This window comes from Monocercomonoides exilis (assembly GCF_001643675.1).
Source record: "Monocercomonoides exilis strain PA203 chromosome Unknown scaffold21-1407046, whole genome shotgun sequence".
Taxonomy (NCBI): domain Eukaryota; phylum Preaxostyla; order Oxymonadida; family Polymastigidae; genus Monocercomonoides; species Monocercomonoides exilis.
In genome coordinates, this window is record NW_027150566.1 from 114,148 (window position 1) to 133,630 (window position 19,483).

At 41.2% G+C, this 19,483-nt stretch overlaps 5 protein-coding genes across 5 annotated transcripts; 3 read left to right on the forward strand and 2 right to left on the reverse strand.

Annotated features, from left to right (window-relative positions):
- The first annotated feature begins 1,919 nt into the window (after positions 1–1,919).
- On the forward strand, positions 1,920–5,843 carry MONOS_13845 (putative Plasma-membrane choline transporter). The gene is made up of 4 exons (XM_067866585.1): positions 1,920–2,619; positions 2,726–2,891; positions 2,952–3,129; positions 3,184–5,843. Exons 2-4 carry the CDS (start codon positions 2,783–2,785, stop codon positions 5,273–5,275), a joined length of 2,379 nt encoding a protein of 792 aa, XP_067727686.1. The 5' UTR covers positions 1,920–2,619; positions 2,726–2,782; the 3' UTR covers positions 5,276–5,843.
- A 502-nt stretch (positions 5,844–6,345) lies between these two features.
- On the reverse strand, positions 6,346–7,314 carry MONOS_13846 (uncharacterized protein; the record flags this gene model as incomplete). Its single annotated transcript, XM_067866586.1, has 1 exon — positions 6,346–7,314. The coding sequence occupies one exon, from the start codon at positions 7,312–7,314 to the stop codon at positions 6,346–6,348; it is 969 nt and encodes a 322-aa protein (XP_067727687.1).
- A 201-nt stretch (positions 7,315–7,515) lies between these two features.
- MONOS_13847 (uncharacterized protein) lies at positions 7,516–8,997 on the reverse strand (the record flags this gene model as incomplete). Its single annotated transcript, XM_067866587.1, has 1 exon — positions 7,516–8,997. The coding sequence occupies one exon, from the start codon at positions 8,995–8,997 to the stop codon at positions 7,516–7,518; it is 1,482 nt and encodes a 493-aa protein (XP_067727688.1).
- Positions 8,998–9,446: 449 nt separating this feature from the next.
- MONOS_13848 (putative Radial spokehead-like protein 1) lies at positions 9,447–12,266 on the forward strand. The gene is made up of 7 exons (XM_067866588.1): positions 9,447–9,712; positions 9,767–9,832; positions 9,890–10,250; positions 10,306–10,431; positions 10,584–11,433; positions 11,602–11,698; positions 11,790–12,266. The coding sequence occupies exons 1-7, from the start codon at positions 9,500–9,502 to the stop codon at positions 11,913–11,915; spliced, it is 1,839 nt and encodes a 612-aa protein (XP_067727689.1). The 5' UTR covers positions 9,447–9,499; the 3' UTR covers positions 11,916–12,266.
- Positions 12,267–12,490: 224 nt separating this feature from the next.
- Positions 12,491–19,361, forward strand: MONOS_17535 (uncharacterized protein; the record flags this gene model as incomplete). Its single annotated transcript, XM_067870464.1, has 9 exons — positions 12,491–12,538; positions 12,628–12,836; positions 13,008–13,107; positions 13,209–13,574; positions 13,689–14,313; positions 14,376–15,800; positions 16,039–16,316; positions 16,360–16,483; positions 16,670–19,361. The coding sequence occupies 9 exons, from the start codon at positions 12,491–12,493 to the stop codon at positions 18,844–18,846; spliced, it is 5,352 nt and encodes a 1,783-aa protein (XP_067727690.1). The 3' UTR covers positions 18,847–19,361.
- Positions 19,362–19,483: the final 122 nt, after the last annotated feature.

A 19,483-nucleotide genomic window follows, 5' to 3' on the forward strand; every position in this document is an offset into this window, starting at 1 on the left:
TATTTGAAATAAAATCAGAATTTTGTTTTGATAGCTCATGAAACTGCATTTTTTAAAAGCAATCATGATTCATCTATGTAATTTTGTCTTTATTTTTTCATATTATAATATTTCCATATCAAACCTTTTTCAATCACTCATTTTTATTGTGCATTATTTCTTTGTATTTTGTAATTGCACAATTTTTATATGTTGTATTTTTTTCATATAAAATTTTCACAAATCTGATTAACTATTTCAAAATTGTTTATTTTCAAATAAATTGATTCGATATATTTTTGGACGAATGAATTTCTATTACGCTTTTTTTGTTTTGTTTTGTTTTGTTTTGTTTTGTTTTGTTTTGTTTTGTTTTGTTTTGTTTTGTTTTGTTTTGTTTTGTTTTGTTTTGTTTTGTTTTGTTTTGTTTTGTTTTGTTTTGTTTTGTTTTGTTTTGTTTTGTTTTGTTTTGTTTTGTTTTGTTTTGTTTTGTTTTGTTTTGTTTTGTTTTGTTTTGTTTTGTTTTGTTTTGTTTTGTTTTGTTTTGTTTTTTGTTTGGTGTGACAAAAAAAGTGCTTGTTTGTGATTTTTCAAAATTTTGTTCTTTGTTTCCAGATATTATTGGGGATGCAAAAGATTATTTCCAAAAAAGTTGTTTTATATGTTAATTTGTTCAAAGTTTTTGCCTTCAAGTTTGCTTATAATTTCAATCTTGTTGTTATCTTCAATCAATAAAGTCTTCCAAAATTATTCAAGTTTATTATTTATTCAAAAGAAATCTTTTTTTTTTTTTGGATGTATCGCTTTTATCATAAGAAATAACTTTTTACAAATGAATATAACTATTGATATAAAAGTCAAGATTTATAAAAAAACTTGTGCATATAAAAACGCTAAAGCGGCTCATATATATTATTATAAAATAATCATTCAAAAAATTTTATTTCTTTTTATATTTTTTTTTCTGAAATATTTCTGATCTGATTGTCCCACAATAAAAATCATTGTCCACAGTTATTGAAAGTGTCCACAATTATTAACACTGACTATATAGCAGAAATTGAGATTCAAGCTTTTCTGAAAGCCAAAAATAGTTTTCTGAGCAAGAATTTCTTTTCGTTTAGCAATTTCAAACTGAAGTTTCCATGCTTTATGAAATTGCAAAAAACCTAAAAATAGTCTTTCAAAAAAATACTTGACTTTGAATTTTTTTTTAAAAAAAATATTTATTCTGAAAAGTTATTCTTGTTTAATTTTTTCTTTGTGATAAGAATGATGATAAAAAATATCCAATGCATTGTCTCATGGTTATACTGAATTTTCTTGACATATTCATGTTTCGTCCGTTTGCTTCAATTCGACATGAAATTTTTGGTCTTATTTTTTATAAAAAGCAACTATTTGTTTCAATTTTTTTGCTTTTAATTCATTATCAATTTTTCGTCACAATGGAAAAAAGATGGAAAAACAAAAATAAAGAGAATAACATTTGAAAACGTTGTATGGAACATAATTCACAGAGTTGAAAAATATATTTCATTTGAAGTTGAATATCAAAAAAAAATTCTTGTTCACAAAAAAAAAAAAAAAAAAAAAAAAAAAAAAAAAAAAAGTTCAGAAATTCGAAATACTTTTAATTCCGTGATAATGATTCTTGTTTGTTGAAGAAATTTTATCTTTTTATGAATGTTTCAGGAAACAAAAAATTTTATACATATTTTCTAGATATTAATTATTTAAGTGCTTCTATAAGAGGAAAAGAAAAAAGATGTATTTTATAATTCAAACATATGTTTGCTGAACAATAAAATGTCATTGATTCTTTTCATCACATTCATATTTGTTGCAATTTCAAACAACTTAAGCAATATTTATGTTGAATTATTTTGGTCAGATCAATTTAACCTTAATCATTTTTTTCAGAATTCCAACTTTTGAAATCGGTTTGTTTTCCTTCTTTTCTTTTGAAAGCACAAATGCTATGAAAAGTCAAGAAGATTCCTAATTCACACAAAAATAATTGAGAAAAAAAGAATAAAGTTATTCGCTTTCAATTATCATAACATAAATTGAAAGATCAAAGCTAGAGAAAGAAAAGTCCAATATTAAGAAACAGAACAGTACATTCATCGAAACATTGAAATTGATAAAATCATATTAAATATTGAAAGTGCTGAACTTAAAAAGAATAAAGTCAAAAATAGAATTGTTGACATTGTTCGCTTTTTTAGGTGTGTTCTTTAAAGAAAATAGATACATTTTATGAAAAAATCCTCATTATTGAAAATGAATGATCATTAGTGAAATACTATCCATTTTTATACAATCGCGAAACTCAATCATGAAAAACAAACTGCGCATTTAATGGTCATTGCTTTAATCACAAATATCAGTATCACATGAATAAATCAATCCAACTTAACATAGAAACTACGAAATCCATGCTCATTTGAATTATCTTTATTGTCACTTACATTGAACACGATTTAATTCTGCAATTGAAAACGAAAAAGCAGATAATTATATCGACAACAAAAAGAAAAGAGTCATATTGACTCCTTTTTTTATATGGTATGTTTTAAAATTTGCTTTAATGCAAGGGAAATTAGAGATGCAAAAGAATAGGAATAAATTCTTCAGGTATTTCAGATATTAAAATTTGCATGATTATTTTATTAAAATTTCTTCGCACATTTCCTTTTCTTCTCAACAAAAATTGACCCATTCATTGAAATAAAAAAAATAGGTGTAATGGATGAAAAATAAAAATCAATGGGCTCTGTTGTAGATTTTTCTGAAGAAGATGGTACTTTGTACAAAATTTTTCAAAAAAAGAGCAAAGGAGTTTCTTCCGTTTGTTCCAGATACAGTCAAGTCTAGCTGGTCCGAAAAAGATGGAGAAGTCATCGAAGGTTTGTTGATATTTAGATATCATTCATTCATCTTTGTTTGAATTACAACATCAACAAAAGAGAAAAGCAGAGTAATCACCATTAGTACATCAAATGGCAATGTTAATGATTCTGATCGTAAATGTTTTGATGTTCCAATGATTGTTATCTTGCCTGTATTCTCTCTATTTTTTATTGCATATATCATATTTTCGGCTGTCACTGGCAACATGAGATTGAATGAATGGGATCCTCTTTCGTATGCATTTTTTATTTGAAACATGTTATTTTCAAGATCTTTCATTCTTTGAAGGAAAAACTCTAATCAAACATTTGGATCTTTCGACTTCGATCAATTTGCACATGATATCAAAGATATATCGAATGGAAGCAACATTCAAAGTTTTCAAATACAGACAGCTTTTGTTGACATCTTTGAAACAAATTCAACCGAAGAGGTTAATAAGCGTTCTCCTTTACCAGACATACCAACACAGAGCTCTGACTCAAGATCCAGCAATAACTTTCATGAAAAACTTGTTTCAGATTCAAGAGTCATTCAGGAAGGTGAGATAAAATTATCTGATAGTGATGTTTATGATGCAATCAAACCTGATATCAATTTTAAAGGAAAAGTTTGGATTATTCCAGTTGGATATGCAATCGCAACTGCTGTGTCATTTTTATGGATATTGTGCATGAATTGCTGCGCAAAAAATTGTGTTCGTGTGTCTTTATGGTTGGGAGCAGTTATTAATATAGTTGCTTCATTTGGTGTCTTAATTATTGGGGGGTATTTGCATGAACAAAAAATGAATGAATCTCATGATGAAGTCTTAGAAAGCACTTTTATGCTATTTTGTGGAGTTATGTCTGTGATTGGATCAATTGCTTTGCTTGTTATCGCAATTTTCAATTGCAAAAGCATTCAAGAAACAACAAAATTTTATCAGTATGCATCAAATATACTGAAACAAAGAAAAACATTATTTTTTGTAATTCTTATATTTGTCTTTATTGGAGGAGTTGTTGGAAGTGTGACTTCATTCATAAATTCGATTTATTCAGAGTATACTGTTGGGCGCAAATTTCATATATCAACAGATGCAACATCCATTATTAACTTCGTTTTGCTTGTTTTTGCCATGCTATTTTTATACTGGTTCGAAAGCTTCATTTGTGATTTGAGTAATATGATTGTGGCTTTGACAGCAGCTGATTGGTGCCTTTCAAAGAAAAACGAGGAGAATAGAGAATGGCCTGTTTGTCATGCAGTTAAATATGCTCTAAGACACAACTTGGGTGTTGTAGCTTTCGGAAGTCTTCTGAAATGTCTTTGCGAATTATTAGAAAAACTTGCGAAATTCATTGCTTATGTGGCATTTTTATTTTGGGCTTTTGCCTTTTTCCTTTTCGGTTGTGCCACTTGCTGCAATGATTCTGGCAAAGATTCAGATGGAAAGGAAAAGCCACAGTCATTATGCAGTTGCATTACGTCCGCGTTCTTTCAAGTGATGGCTTTAATGAGTCTTTTGATAACATTAATGTTTATGGGAATTGCTAAAGTAATTCTATTTATTTCAAAAAGAATATCTTCAATCATTGAAGCACAGTGTGACAGAATTTATGTGATGTCTTTCTTAGAAGGAAAGCCATTTGTTGAATCAGCAAAAGACACATTTGGATTGGTCATGCGCAATTTAGGAACAGTAGTGCCATTTGACATTGTAGGATCAACTGTTGAGGTCAGTATAAAATGGTCAATAACATTTTTCACTAATTTTATATGTCTGTTGATAATTAAGCCTGACTTTTTTACCAGTTCGACAACAAAAGTCACTGACGGATGGTATATTCTTTTTGGAGAAGCATTATTTCTGATTTTCATGAACGAAACAATTATCGTAAATGCATATAAGTCAATTGTGAATGCCATTCTTATTTGTCTTTTGGTTCACGAGGAAGAAAGAAAGGCAAGAAAAGGAAATAGGCAAAATCCATATCTTCAAAATACTAATGTTGGATTGAGAAGGATTTTTGATAACTGCAATCTTTGCGATGATGAAATTCGTGACAACATGGAAGAAATTACAAAATTCGGACTGAAAAAAATATGTGAAAGCGGAGATCAAGTCAGAAGATATAACGAAGATGAAAATGTTGAAACAATGGATAATTATGACGAATTCGTGGTTTTTTATTTTGAAGCACATTTTGTTGACGAAAATAATCCCGGAGAAGAACAAGTGGTAATCGGAATACAGCAAATTGATACCAATGGAGCGCCTGTTATTGAATTACAACAAATAGGAAAAGATGGAATACCTGTAATTGAAGAAGGAGACGGACCCTCTATTGAAATTTCATTTGAAGATGAAGATTCTCCAAATGATAACAGAAAATAGACCCTTTTGTATATTTTATTGATTTCAATATCCAAGATTATCTTTCACAACGAAGTTGTGAAATATGGAAACTTGGGATTTATTGTTTTCAGAATTGTTTCCATCAAAAAAGGAAATAATATTTTCCCCCCTCTCATTTATCATTCGAATTGGAACGTTTTATTATTTTCTTTTATTTTCTTTTCTTTTCTTTTTTTTTTTCTTTATTTTTATTTTTATTTTATTATTATTTATTAGTACTCAGATTATTGGTATTTATACAGGAAGATATTTTAAATTACCTTTAGTCTTCTCTTTTTCCTTTTAATTTAGTTTTATGAGTACTTTTTTTTTTCTGATTGCAAGCGGATTTTTCTTAGAAAAGAATTTGCACAATCAGAAAGTGTGTATCGGGCAGTTAATGTAATTCTCCTTTTTTCTTATCTGGAAATCTATCTTGAAAAATATATCATAATATTTTCTTGGTTTTCTTGATAAAGGTTTAATTGTTTTGATAGAAAATCATATCCGAATTTTTTCAAACATTTTTATTCGAATGAATAATAATAATAATAATAATTGTTATAGCACATTTTTTCTCTGAATAACATTGATTGTGGCGATTTTTTTGCTGGTTACGCACAGTCTGTTGTTGGTTTCTCGAAAGCGCAATTATCAACCGAAAATTTTCAAATTGCAAACATTATAAAAGCTCTTTCGTTGCTTCTGTTATCGAGGCAATAATATTTCTTTATTTCTTGAACATCCAATAATATTCAATGAGAGAAATTGGATTGCTTATTTCGACTCAATAAAGGAATTTGCAAAAAACAACTGAAAAGAGGAAGATCTATGCAACTAAATATTCAATTTTTTTGAATATGTTTTCATGAGAAAAATGGAATGATCCAATGTTTCAATTATTTGAATGTTCCCCCAAAACAATAAAATAAATCTCATTGCGCTCACATTTAGTGTGAAGCAGCTGAAAATTCTCTTTTACTTACAAAATCATTTGTGAATCCATGCATCTTCAGCACTTTCAAAAATTGCAATTCGAAGTCTTGCAAAAATTGTTAATCAACAATTTGTTAATCTTTTGAGTGAAATATCACAGGTTCATCTCTCCATCCGAACCCAGAGTTATTTTTGAATGTGATATTCGAAAGGACAAAGTTCAGAGGCTGCTCAACTGTCGAGGTGCATTCCAGAAACAGCCACCCGCCTCTTCCTGTGGCAGAGCAGAAGCACTCAGAAATCGTGCAAAATGAGCAGTCAAAGCTCCCTCTTTCATTCAACACACAAAACATTCCTCCCCCCTTTCCACATTTCAACCCTCCACACTTCTTCATCGTTGTGTTTCGAATCACCATTTTCAAAGGTTCATCAATATTCTCATTTTTAATGATGGGAACGTCCTCTGTTGTGTTTTGTGTGACTTCTTCAAACAAACTCCACTCAACAACAATATCTTTTTCAACTTCATTTTTTTCTCTTCTTGAGCTCTTTGAAATCCTCAATCCGCTTGCTCCTTCCAGCTCAATATTCTTCATCGTTAGATTATTAACGATCAAAATCGTTGAAGACAGCACAGAAACAACATCTTTTGAAAAGCAAAGTGATTGCAATGAAACAAATTCCAATTGAACTGTCCCTCCATCTGCTTTGATCAGTGCATAATCAGTCAATTCTTCTCTATCATCTCCTTTTTTGGTGAATGAACAATCTTTCACTATCAAAAAACCATCGTTTGAGCCAACGAGAATGAAAAAATTGACTCTTCCTGTGAATGAAGATGGAATCACAAAGTTAATTAATTCAAATTTTGTAATTCCAGAAATCTCCATTGCTGCTTCTTCTGCTCCTTCAAGAGAAGAGAGACATTCCAAAGAACATTCTTCAGTATTATTCGATTTGATAGAAATATCATTGAGTTTAACCCTTTTCTTTAGAATCGCCTTTCCAATGATGTTTAAATTCCTTTCATTTCCCCCTGGTAGTCTTTTTAATGAATAATCAATTGATAGGCAAGGACAATCCAAAAACCCACAAGCACGCATATCTTTTCCTTTGTCCTCAATAAATACCTCTGAGCCGAGTGGAAGCCAAAAATAGACAAGTGGAATAGCATTCGTTGAATCATTTCCATCAAAGCCACTCAAGAAGTTCAATGAAATATCAGCCAAATGATCAGACACAAATGAAAGAGAAGTGTTTGTGATGCTCTGCGTCAAGTTGAATGATTCGACAAACAGGTCATTTCAGTATTTTGCAACATTTGGCTTTTCTGTATCAAAAACAGGAGATGAGATAATAAACGGAAAATCATCATCAATCAACTTCAGTGCCATCCCTCCCCCAAACCCAATCTTCCGTTCTTCTGCTGGTGCTGTGCATCCTGTGAATGTGCATGAAATAATATCCAAATGCGTATTCCCTTTCAACTGCACATTGATAGCCCCTCCTCTGCTTCCATCACCAGCCACAGAGCATCCATCAAACACACATTCTTCAATCTTTATTTCTGTTTTTGTATTTTCATCATTGCTGTTGCCAATGCTCACACACCCTCCACTTCCAGCTGCTCTTTCGATTTTTGTGAAATTGCTGTTCGTCATGTTCAACCACAGAGTGTTCATCAACTCGGTATTTGTGCTGCTTCCACACAAAGAGATCAATGGACTTCCACTCAAAGCGGTTGATAAAGCCGAAAATGAATCAACAGCCAAGGCTCCAGACTTTACAGACAAGAACAAAAATGATAATTCAGATGAAGGCATTTGAAGAAAAAGAGAACATTGAGACAGAGTCAACTGTGAAGAAGATGAAATGAAAATGGAGTGTAAAGAGAAAGAAGGAGGAAGAGAGAAGAAAAGTTTGGACAAAACTGTTTCGACTCCAACTGTCACCATTTCCGAGTTTAATGATGAAGTTGAATCGGAGACTGTCCAGCCACTTTCATCATCATTTCCTCTGATTTCATGCTTCTGTCCAGCAAAGGTCAATTCATCACTCATCAAAATCATTCCACTCACAGTCACTTTCTTTGGCCCTGTTTGTCTTGTGAGAGAATGCGTCATCATCAAGCAAGGGAATTGGACTATTCCACAGTGTGAATGATTGGATGCATCAGAATTGCTCACATATATTTCTTCTGGTGTGGGAAGGAGATAGATGCACAAAGGAATGACCACACTGTTGTTTCCATTCTCATATCCTCTCACCTTTTCAAGAGAATCCAATGAACCTGTTACACACGAGATCTTTTGAGGATTGGCAATTGCTTCCAGATTGGGTGATAAGACAAAAATGTCTTTTCCCCACTTGGCTGTGTTTGATCCAAATGAAGAGGATATCAGGAAATTTGGATTTTCATTCAATAATTGAAGGAGGATTCCTCCCCCCAAACCATATGTTGCAGAGCAATAACACTTATCAAAAGATCCGCCTTTCACTTTCACTTCATTTTCACTCCCAACACACAGCATCATCGATCCCCCATCAGTCGATGTTCTGCATCCACATCTTTCAAAAGTGCAAGAATTCAGATCAATGTTTGCCTTGTCATTCGAAAATGATAACACAGCTGCTCTGCTCGTTGTTCTCTCAATCCCACTGAAGGCACACTCAGAAAGAGTCAATAAAACTTCATTTGTTGAAGAAAGTGAAAACAATGAAGTTGTGGAGATTGTCTTTGCCCAGTTCACATGTTCCATTTGCAACACCCCATTCTGGACAATCATCAGTTCCGTCAAAAATGTTGTTTCTGCTTTGTGTGTGCAAACGGCTCATTATATTTACACAGTCAGTTTTCTTGAAATTTAGAAGTTCAAATAAAGAAATTTTATTGAAATTGAAAAGTGAATTTATTAAATATTAAGTGATATTTTTTAGTCCACCTATTTTTTTTTTTTTTTTTTTGTAACTGACAATATCAAGCACATCATGAAAATGAACATTGATATGGTTTATATTTCTTTATTATAAATTTTACAAAATTTTAAACTTTGATGAGCTGCACTTTTTCTATTTTTACAAAATATTCTGAATACTTATTCATTTTCAAATCATTGATTCAAAAATTTAACTTTCTAAATTATTTTTGAAATAAAATAGATTTGGTTTCCTCCTCATTAGAAAACTTCATTTTTTTCGAAATATAGAAAAATTTTGTTGTGATCAGCTTTACCAATTTTTTAACTTTAGAAACAACCGTTTTTGATATTTCAAAATTTGTCCCCACCAATGAATGACATTAATTTTGACGAAAGTACTTCTTATTTGAAACAAACAAATGCGGAAGGAGGTTCAATTTTTGATCATCTTTCTGAGCTTGTTCTACAAATCGTGGAATCAAGACCAAATGACGCTTTCGAACGTTTTGAAGAGTTTTCCGAAAAGTTAAAAAATAAAAACTTGGATAATGTAACTAGTGAATATACCGAAAATGGAGAACCTGTTTGTTATTTTTAAGCTTTTTTTAAATATCATTATTTTTACTATTTCTTTCAGATTCCTTTAAACATATTACAAAAACTTAGGACAAGCTCTCAAGAATCGTGCAAATCACTTTTTCAGGTATAGGAATTTTTTTATACAACAAAAAATTTTTGTAGCTTCTTATTTTTCATCAAGAATGAACCACAACAAGAAGAACAACAAGAAAACGAAGTTAAGTCGCCCTCAGCTTTTGATGAAGCCTTTTACTTTGCAAAATTTGGAGTGGGCATAGGGCAAGAGGAATTAACACAAATTTTGCTCCATATGAAGCGTTTTTTTTCAAAGCTTCCTCTGAAAACAATCAGATTATTTGGTAAATTTTATGGACTGAACAAAAACTATTACGTTGTTGAAGGTGAACTTTTATCTGAGCTGGAAGAAGAAGAAGGATCAGGAGAGGCACCAGAAGAAAACGTTGAAAATGAAGGACAAGCTATTGAAGAGGGAGGAGAACTTCAAGAAGAAGAAGGAGAAGAAGCACCAGGTGAACCAGCCAGTTTGACATCTCTCTATTTTTTTTGTTTTTTGTTTTTATTTAAATATCATTACAGTCGAGCCCGACATTGACGAACCACAAACTCCGCGCCCAATAGAAAGGAAATTACCAGAAGAAATACCGAAAGAGGAAAGAAAACCTTTGTCTCCAAACCAATTTGTTTATTGGGCTTGCAACGGACGTATGCTACAATATTTATTAAAAATTACCTTTTAAACAATTCATAATTGTTTATTACACGTTATTGAAACGCTTTTTTTTTTTTGCAAAATACTTTGTGTATAAACTTATTCATTTTCATTTATTTATCATTTGGGGATTGTAACACAAAAGCAACTGACAATTGGAAGCGTCTTCCCGACGTCACTCCGCAGCTCATTCGGTCTTCACGCTTTGTATGCAAAATGCTGACAGGAGATTTGAATGCTAACGTCTCAACTGGCTACCCTTCATTCCCCGGCAAAGAAAAGCACTATCTCCGATGCCAAATTGCGCGTATTTCTCATTCGGCCTCTGTTGTTCCCAGGGCGTGGGCGAAGAAAGTGCTGGAATCCGCGCCATCTGCTTCGTCGTCGACGAACCCTTCAGACTTTGGAGGTGCAGGCGGAATGGGAGGAGAGGAAGCAGAAGAGGCAGAGGAAGGAGGTGAGGAAGGAGAAGAAGGCGCACCGAGAAATTACTTTGGACTCTCATTCGGCGCAAGCGAAGGGATGGGGCTGCGCAAAAAGGGAGAGATTAGTGTGGATTCTCTGAAGACCACGTCAGCCTGGTGCCATCTTCGTCCTCCGATTCTTGTGCAAGGAAGAGTGGAGAAATACCCGCCTGTGGGAGAAGGAGGCGAAGAAGGGGAAGAAGAAGAAGAAGGCGGGAACGGAGATGGCAGCGAACAAAAGAAGAAGAAGAAAGAGATGGAGGAGATTCTGCCTGATCCGTGGGAAGGAGAGCCAGACGATCCAAGAGCAGGAACAAATCTGGAGCTGAAGAGGTGCATCGACGACGACAAGGGGCTCGGGGCACAGAAGCCGGGCGAAAAGGGCTGCAACGGCAGAGTGGGCTCCTTCAAGCTGCGTGCTGATCCAGCGAGCAAAGGAGCAGCTGGCTGCGAGGCAGTCCTTTTGGAGTCGAACTACTGGCCAGGCGCATACACCTTGGCATACGGGAAGGAAAGCTGCAAAGTCTCCAGGTGTGGATGATAGTAAAAAATTGAAAAAGGAAAAGAGAAAGAAAAAGAAAAGAAAAAGATATTTGGTCAATCAATTCATTTATAATCAATATATATTTGTGTTTTATTCTCTTTTGTTCCATGTTCATTACATTCATTTTTTCCTCTTCGTTTTTTATAAATGCACAGTATTTATATTGGATGGGGAAAGAAGCACACGATCGATACTTACACAATGCCACCTCCGCCAAGCATCCCAGATGAATATCCCGATGTTGAAGAAATGGTATCTTTACCTCAGTCTTTTTCTTTTTGATTCAAATTATTTGTTGTTTTGCATTCTGTTCTGATAAAATTTGTTGTGATGAAACTTACAGAACGACCCAACACCAGAAGAAGAGGCCGAAGTGGCCAAGCCAAAGGAGGAGGCAATCGGTGAAGAGCAACACGAAGAAGGTGGCGAGGAGGGTGCTGAAGAAGGAGACGAATACGAAAACGAGTAAAACAAAAATTTCCACTTGATTTTCCTTTTTCCTCACTCCACCTTTTTTGTGTTTGTGTTTTTTTTAAAAAAAAAATACTCTTTTGCGAGTGCTGTCTGCAGGATGGGCCAGCAGCACAGAGACTGAATGGCTTTCTTACAAATACTCAGATAGGCTTGGAGAAAGAGCACTGCCCACTTCCTGGCAGAAGGCTGCTCGCTGTTATTTTTCTTTCGCAAAGCGGCACTTCACCACAACAGGCTGTGCAGCGCCACAACACTGCTTTTCTGCGTGTCTGCGCTGCAAACACACCTTTATATGCTTTTTGAAACACAAACACAAAAACAACAATTGGCCTTGAGAAATCACTTTTCATTTGAAATCAATCACTTTCAAAGACTTTTCCATTCAGTGTCTCTGCTCTCTCTCCAAATGAAACGTTCTTTTTCCTTCTTTTCGAAAAAAGGCGAAAAGTCCTTTTCTGCCTTGTCTTTGGCATGAATCCTTTTCATTCTCTCTCTTTCTCTCTTTTTTTTTCTGAGAGATCAGGCCCAGGATAAAAACGCGAGTTGTTGAAAAAAGCGAAAATCAGCTGAATGGGAGTGAACATCGAGGTACTGAATGCGCTGCTGCGGGCGCTGAATGTGTGCACTCACGGAGCGGGGTCTCTGAAAATTTGATGATTTTTTGTGTTTTGTGTGTGGCTGTGTTTGTGTATTTGGGGAAAACGCAGATGACGACGGTGAGCGCGGAGCAGCTTGCGGGGTGGGGGGCGGTGGCAGACGAGGGGGCGTGCGAGGTGGAGGAGGGCGGGGTGGACATGCTGGTGGCGACGCCGGGGTTCCGGCGGATGAACGACCAGACGCTGAACAAAAGGACGGCGTCGCACAACATGAAGGCGCTGAAGATGGGGCTGTACCTGCTGGAGGAGTGCAACTTCACGTGTGCGGGGCGGAGGGGCGACTTTTGCGAGAATTTTTTATTTTTTATTTTTTTTGCTTTGGGGCAGGGCGAGAGAGAGAGAGAGAGAGAAATGTGGCATTCTTTCAAAAATAATTGTTCGTTTTCTATTTTTTCTTTTATCTATTCATGCATCTGTGCTGGCGGGCGCAGGGTGCACAAGATCGGGCGGTGTGTGCGGGCGTTTGGGATATTTGAGGAGGAGGACGGGCTGAACTTTGAGAAGCCAGGGCTGGTGCAGAAGTGCCTGGAGGTGTGTGGGGGGCAGAGGAGATGCTTGCAACGCTCCTGACTTTTAATTTTTTTGAAATTTTATTTTGAATTTTATTCTTTCCTGTGGCGGTGGTGGCGCAGTCGGCGAAGCTGCTGATCTCGCCGAAGCGGCTGGGAGACCATCTGAAGAGCGTGGAGGTGGAGGTGCGGCACCGGCTGCCGCTGCACGAGTTTCTGGGGATAGCGGCGGTGTGTGTGGAGAAGCCGGAGTTTGGGGAGGGGAAGGTGCGGGTGTTCTGGGGGCTGACGGGGATCGGGAGCGAGGAGGAGGCGCGGGGGTATCTGGACCGGGAGTATGAGAAGGAGGTGGAGGGGCAGAAGAAGGCGCTGGGAGGGCCGGCGGGGTGGAAGATGACGCCGAACGTGTCGTACTCGATGGGGAAGCTGCAGCTGGGGACAGAGGCAGACGACCTGGATGTGTCAGGGATCCCCAAAATGTCGTTCAGTGTTTGCTGATTCTGTTCTTTTGTCAATGATTCATTGGGAAAACACACCGGCACTTTTTTGTTTTATTATTATTATTATTATTTTGTGGTTGTTATTGCTGTTATTTTCGACCAGCTGAACGACATGGGGCGGGCGAGTCTGTCGCAGGAGCTGGCGTCGCTGCGGGCAGGGACGCGGGTGCTGTATGACCCGGAGACGGTGGAGAGGACGCTGGGGGCGATGAGGGAGGCGAGCGAGAAGAAAGGGGAGCGGGAGCGGAAGGCGAAGGAGCGGTCGGCGCAGAAGCTGATGCAGACGATCCAGATGACGGGGATCTCGATTGCGACAGGCGGGGCAGGTGGGACATCTGGAGGGAAGGAAGGGAAGAGAGACAAGGGAAGTGAAGGAGGAGATGAAGGAGGAGAAAAGGGAGGAGCAGAAGAGGCAGAAAAGGAAGGAGAAATGGGAAAGACCCGTGAGAAAGGAGGGATGACAGCGCGGTGGATTCCGATGCTTGTTGCGTCACCGCCAGCGGGGCAGCAGCAGCAGCAGAATGCACTTTGCTCTGGCACGCTGTCTTTTGAGGCGGCGGGAGGGTCGCAGGGCTCGAGCAGGGTGGCGAGGGAGCCGGCGTCGTGGAGTGCGCCGAGTGCTCGGGATGTGCTGCCGCAGAGCAGCAGTGTGTCGCAGCTGTCGCACAACCCGCTGCGAGTTGTGCGTGCGCCGCCAGCGCCGCTGAGACAGGGCGTGGGGAGGCGGGGTGCATTTGCAGGTGCATCTTCGGAGATTGGGAGTGGGAGTGGGAGAGGGATTGAGAGGAAGAGGCAGCCAGCAGGCGGGTGGATGACAGACCGGGGAGAGCGACGGGGGAGGGGCATTGGCGGGGCGTCTGTGCTGATGAGCTCGTTCACGCGGCGAGCGCTGGAGAAGTCGAATGTGGAGGGACGACGCTGAACGATGCAGCGGAGATGGCGAGGGCTCGGGAAAGGGGTGTTTGGGGGAGGAGCAGAGTGGATGGGATGAAAGGAGAGGCAGGAAGAGGAAGAGGAGGAGGGGAAGGGGCAACTGCAAAGCCAGCGAACTTCCATGGGCGACCGCACTCGAAGCGTGTGTTCCACGTGTTTGCAGACCCGAATGTGACGTATGGGCTGGCGCGGTCGTCGGAGGAGATTGACGCGGAGCAGCAGAACACGTTTATCCCGAATCCGGAGTTTCTGCGGGAGTGCTTCTTCCCGCTGGAGATGCCTGCGCCGCCGGGGTGGGAGTCGCGGACGTCGCTGTTTGTGGGGCCGGAGGAGCAGAAGAAGGAGATGGAGCGGCGGCGGAGGGAGCGGCGGCGGGAGCGGTGGATTTTGCGGAAGGAGCGGGAGCGAGCAGAAGCGATGAAAGAGAGAAAGGAGAAGGAGAAGGAGGGGAAAGAGAGAGATATGTGCTTGGATGATGTGTCAGAGAAGGAAGAGAAGGAAGAGGAGAAAGGGAAGGAAAAAGAGGAAGAGAAAGGGAAGAAAGGGAAGAAAGAGGAGGATTCGATGGCAGAGTCGGAGTCAGTTTGGTCGTCGAGCGAGTCGAGTTGGGGGTCGGAGACAGAAGCAGAGGATGAGTCGGAAAGATCGCTGGCCACTCTGTCGCCATCGGTGATTGAGGAAGAGGCAGAGCACAACAGCAACAACAATGGCAGCAACAACAATAGGAAAGAAAGAGAAAGGCATAAACAGAAACAGAAGAAGAAGAAGGGTGAGGGTGAAAGGGCAGGAGATGGAGGGAGGAGGGTGCCGGCATACCACGTGTTCCACCCGCCGGTGTCGGAGAATCCGGTGTCGGAGGGGGTGTGCACGGTGCCAGTGCATCAGCTGCCGGAGCGGCTGGTGCGAGTGAAGACGCCGCCAGCGTCGGCGCGGTTCCGGTCGCTGCACTGGGCAGCGATAGTGCAGTCGAAGTATGTGCGGGCAGAGGAGCTGGAGTATTTTGTGGGGCAGAAGGGGGCGATCCGCGGGGTGCGGTGCCGGGATGCGGCGGAGGAGGAGGCGAAGGGGCTGAGCGGGGCAGAGCGGGTGGAGCGGCTGGCGGTGCCGCTGCGTGTGTACAACGCGGCGGTGGATGGGCGGAGCGGGGTGGATCCGTTTGCGGAGAGAACAAAGCGGAGAGAGCGAAAAGGAGAAAGAGGAGAAAGAGGAGAAAGAGGAGGAAAAGAAGGGGGCGAAGGAAGTGGCACATTTATCACACAGAGCATGTCGGCAACAATGCCAGGTGTGCAAATGAGCGGGTGGGTGGGCTGGCGAGTGAGAGAGTTTTGAAGAAAAAAAAAGAAACAAAAGAAACAAAAGAAATAATAAAGTGTTTTTATTTTTATTTTTTATTTTATTTTTTCCATTTTATTTCTCTTTCACTATGTATGTATGTATGTATGTATGTATGTATGTATGTATGTATGTATGTATGTGTGTATGTATGTATGTATGTATGTATGTATCGGGGTTGGTTTCAGTGTTGAGGCATTCGTTCAGCGGGTCGTCTGTTGTGGTGAGTGCAGCAGACGAGGCGCTGGAGCTGGAAAGAGAAGCAGCGGCAGCATCGCGGGCAGCGACGCAGAAGCTGTTTGAGAAGCAGAGGGAGGCGCGGAAGAGGCAGCTTGCGCTGGCGAAGGAGCAGAAAGAGGAGCAGGAAGGAGGAAAGGGAAAGGGAAAGGGAAAGGGGATGGGGAGGAGGATGGGGCTGAGCTGGAATGGGAGGAGGGGAGAGGAGCGGGGAGGGAGCGAGGACGGGGTGCGCGGGGGGGGGGGGGAGGGGGGAGGGGGGAGGAGGGAAGAGCGGGGCAGGTGTGCGGAACACGAGTGGAAGCGAGCTGCTGCTGCCGGTGACAGGAGAAGAGGTGTATGCGGCATATGATGCGCCGCCGTCGAAAATTGAGGGATGCGGGAGGACAGGAAACGGTGTGTGGGAGGAGAAGCAGGAGCCGAAAAGAAAAGAAAAGAAAAAGAAAAAGAAAAAGAAAAAGAAAAAGGATGTTATGAGCAAGCCAGCTTATTTTTGTTTTTTATTTTATTATTAACCAATATTGAACTTTAAATGGATGATATAATGATTATTGATTGACTTTTGTGTGAATGCTGCTTCAGAGACAGATCACATTCTTCCGCCGCTTGTTTCTGCGCGGCAGACGTGGCAAGGGAATGTGAACGGGAATAGGACTGGGAATGGGAATGGGATTGGGACTGGAACTGGAACGGGGCTGGGAGCAGGGAGCAGCTGGGGTGGCGTTGGTGTGGGGCCGTTGGGAGGCAGCGGGGTGTCGTATGGTGTGCCGTATGGGGCGGGGCGGCGTGGCGGGAGCGGGCGGGCGACGAACAAAGTGCAGGAGTCGATTGGGCTGTTTGAGCGGAAGATGCAGGAGCAGCGGCAGAACCTGGCGCGGATGCGGGAGTATGAAGAGCGGCGGGAGGCAGAGCGGGCAGGGTCGGGGAAGCAGGAGCTGCGGCGGCGGCGGGCAGCTGGGGCAGCAGAAGGGGTGTCGCCGACGCTGCTGCTGCTGAAGCCGCGGGGGGAGTTCTTTAAGGAATCGGAGCTTTCGTGCCTGACGACGGCGCAGAAGAAGATGATTGTGGGGGAAGAGTACAAGGTGTCAGTGATGCTGCGGGAGGACGAGAAGGAGCGGGAGCGGAGGGAAGGGGCAGTGAAGATGCGGGAGATAAGGCGGGAGCTGAACCGAAAGCTGGGAGAGAAGAACGCGAAGAGGAGGGCGATGGAGATGAGCGAGACGATGCTTGCGAGGCAGAGGAGAGAGGAAGCGAGGAGAGAGTTCTATTTGGAGCAGAGGCAGAAAGGGCGAGTGTGGAGGGGAGATGAGTGGGGTGTGGAAGAGCAGACGAGAAGAGGATCAGAAGCAGAAGCAGAAGCAGAAACAGAAACAGAGGCAGAAGCAGACGATGGAAGAGAGGAAGGGGAAGAAGGAGAAGAAGGAGAAGAAGGAGAAAGGGGAGAAGGCAGCGAGAATTGCGACAGGATGGAGGATGAGAGAGGAGAAGGAAAGGAGGCAGAGGGAAGAACAAAGATTGGAAGAGGAAGGAGAGATGAGGAGTTTGGGGAGGATTTTGAGGGAGAGACACCGAGAGGGAGAAGGTTTGGAGAAGGGGCGGAGGGAAGGGCGTCTGCGCCTGCGACAGCGAGAAGCCGAAAGGAGATGACGTTTTTGTATTCGCAGCCAGACAGTGTTGTCCGTGTTTATCCGCAGCGGATGGTGGAGCGGATGGTGCTAAGGGATTCTGTGCAGCCAGGAGAAGAGGAGGAGATGTTGCAAGTGGATGACGATGAACATTGCCACAGCCGCCACCACCAACACCACCACCATCAGCATCCGCACCACCGCCACCGCCATCATCCTTGGAGATACGAACGGGCTGGCGATAGCGAAGATGCAAATGAGAGTGGAAATGAAGATGGAGAAGACAGAAGTGGAGATGAAAAAGAAAGTGGAACGGGAGAGAGCACGGAGCATGAAGAGCAGGGTGGAGCGAGGCAGAGCAGAATGACGAAAGAAGCGGAAAAGGAAACACAGCAAAAAGACCAGGACAATGTCCAGGACGAGGGGCACGAGGATGAAGGGGAGAAGGAGCGAGAGAAATTAGAGGGGGAAGCTGAAGCACAAAATGGATCCGCAGGAGACGGATTAGGGGAGCCGCTGCAGGCAACGTCGCCGAGCTCACCAGAACCAGATGAGCTTGAGCCATATCGCTTCCGTCCGCGGCCAGTGCGGCACAAAGCAAGCGACGAGAAGGGGCCACGTCTTTCATTTATCACGACATCAGAGCCATCGGCAGCCACAGTATCTACGTTTCTGTTTGGGTCGCCGACATCGCGGACAAGTGGATTGGGTGTGGAGCCGAAGCTAGGGCTTGGGGCATCAGACGGATGGAAGAGCGGAGGAGAAGGCCAGGAGCGTTGGACAGAGAGAACGAGCGGAGAGCAGACGGGAAGAAGTGCTGGGTTCATGGATGTCCCACTGCTGCGCCTGAGCCAGGTAAAGGGGGTTGAGAAATCGCCTCGGGAGAAGAGGGGTGCGCTGGATGGCAGCAGGACGCTTACGCCAACACAGGAGAGGGAGAAATTACAAGGAAAACGGGGCAAAAACGAAGAGGCGAAAAACGAAAGAGGAGAAGCATTTTCGCACACGCGCAGTTCATATGCATCGTCTTTATCATCATTGTCGCTGCCAACTGACGTATTTTCAGGGTCTTCGACAATTGGATACCCTTCGGCGGCTTATTCAACTCCGATGGTGGGATTTGTATCGACGTAGAAGGAGTGCTCGGAGTGTCTGCAAACACAGTTATATTTGCTCTGGTGCATGTGAGAATGATTACGAATTGGCGTAAGTCAGCAGACTGTTTCACATGGCTCGGAGGACCTGTGTCAACTGCGTCGCACTTGCTGGGGCGGACAGCGGAGCAAAGCATGGAAACATCACAAGCGAACGATATGAGGAGTTTTATTTAGTTTTGTGATTTAGGAATGCTTTAAATTGGCTGCTGCTGATAGTTGCTCATTTTTTACAAATTATTCGGGCCAGCCGGAATACTTTTGTGTTGGTTTTGTGATTCTGTGTATATTCCAGTTTTATGAGAGGAAATTTTATTTAATGAAGGTGTACGATTTGTGCGAGAAAATTGGATAATTTTTTGTTTGTTTTGGATGAATGGAAGCAAAAAACTTCTGTCCAGCATTATCTATCGTATGCATCTCATTTGATAGGTTGCGGAAAAGTGCTTCTGCAAATATTTGCACTCGCAAAAATTAAATGACTCTTTGCTTGCACGCTTATTTCAACACCCTTTTTAGTAAAAGGAAATCAAAAAAACAATGAAGTGAATGATAAAATTTCAGTGAGAACAGGAGAGAGAGCGAGAGAAAGAAAGAAAACAAGAAAATGAGGCAAA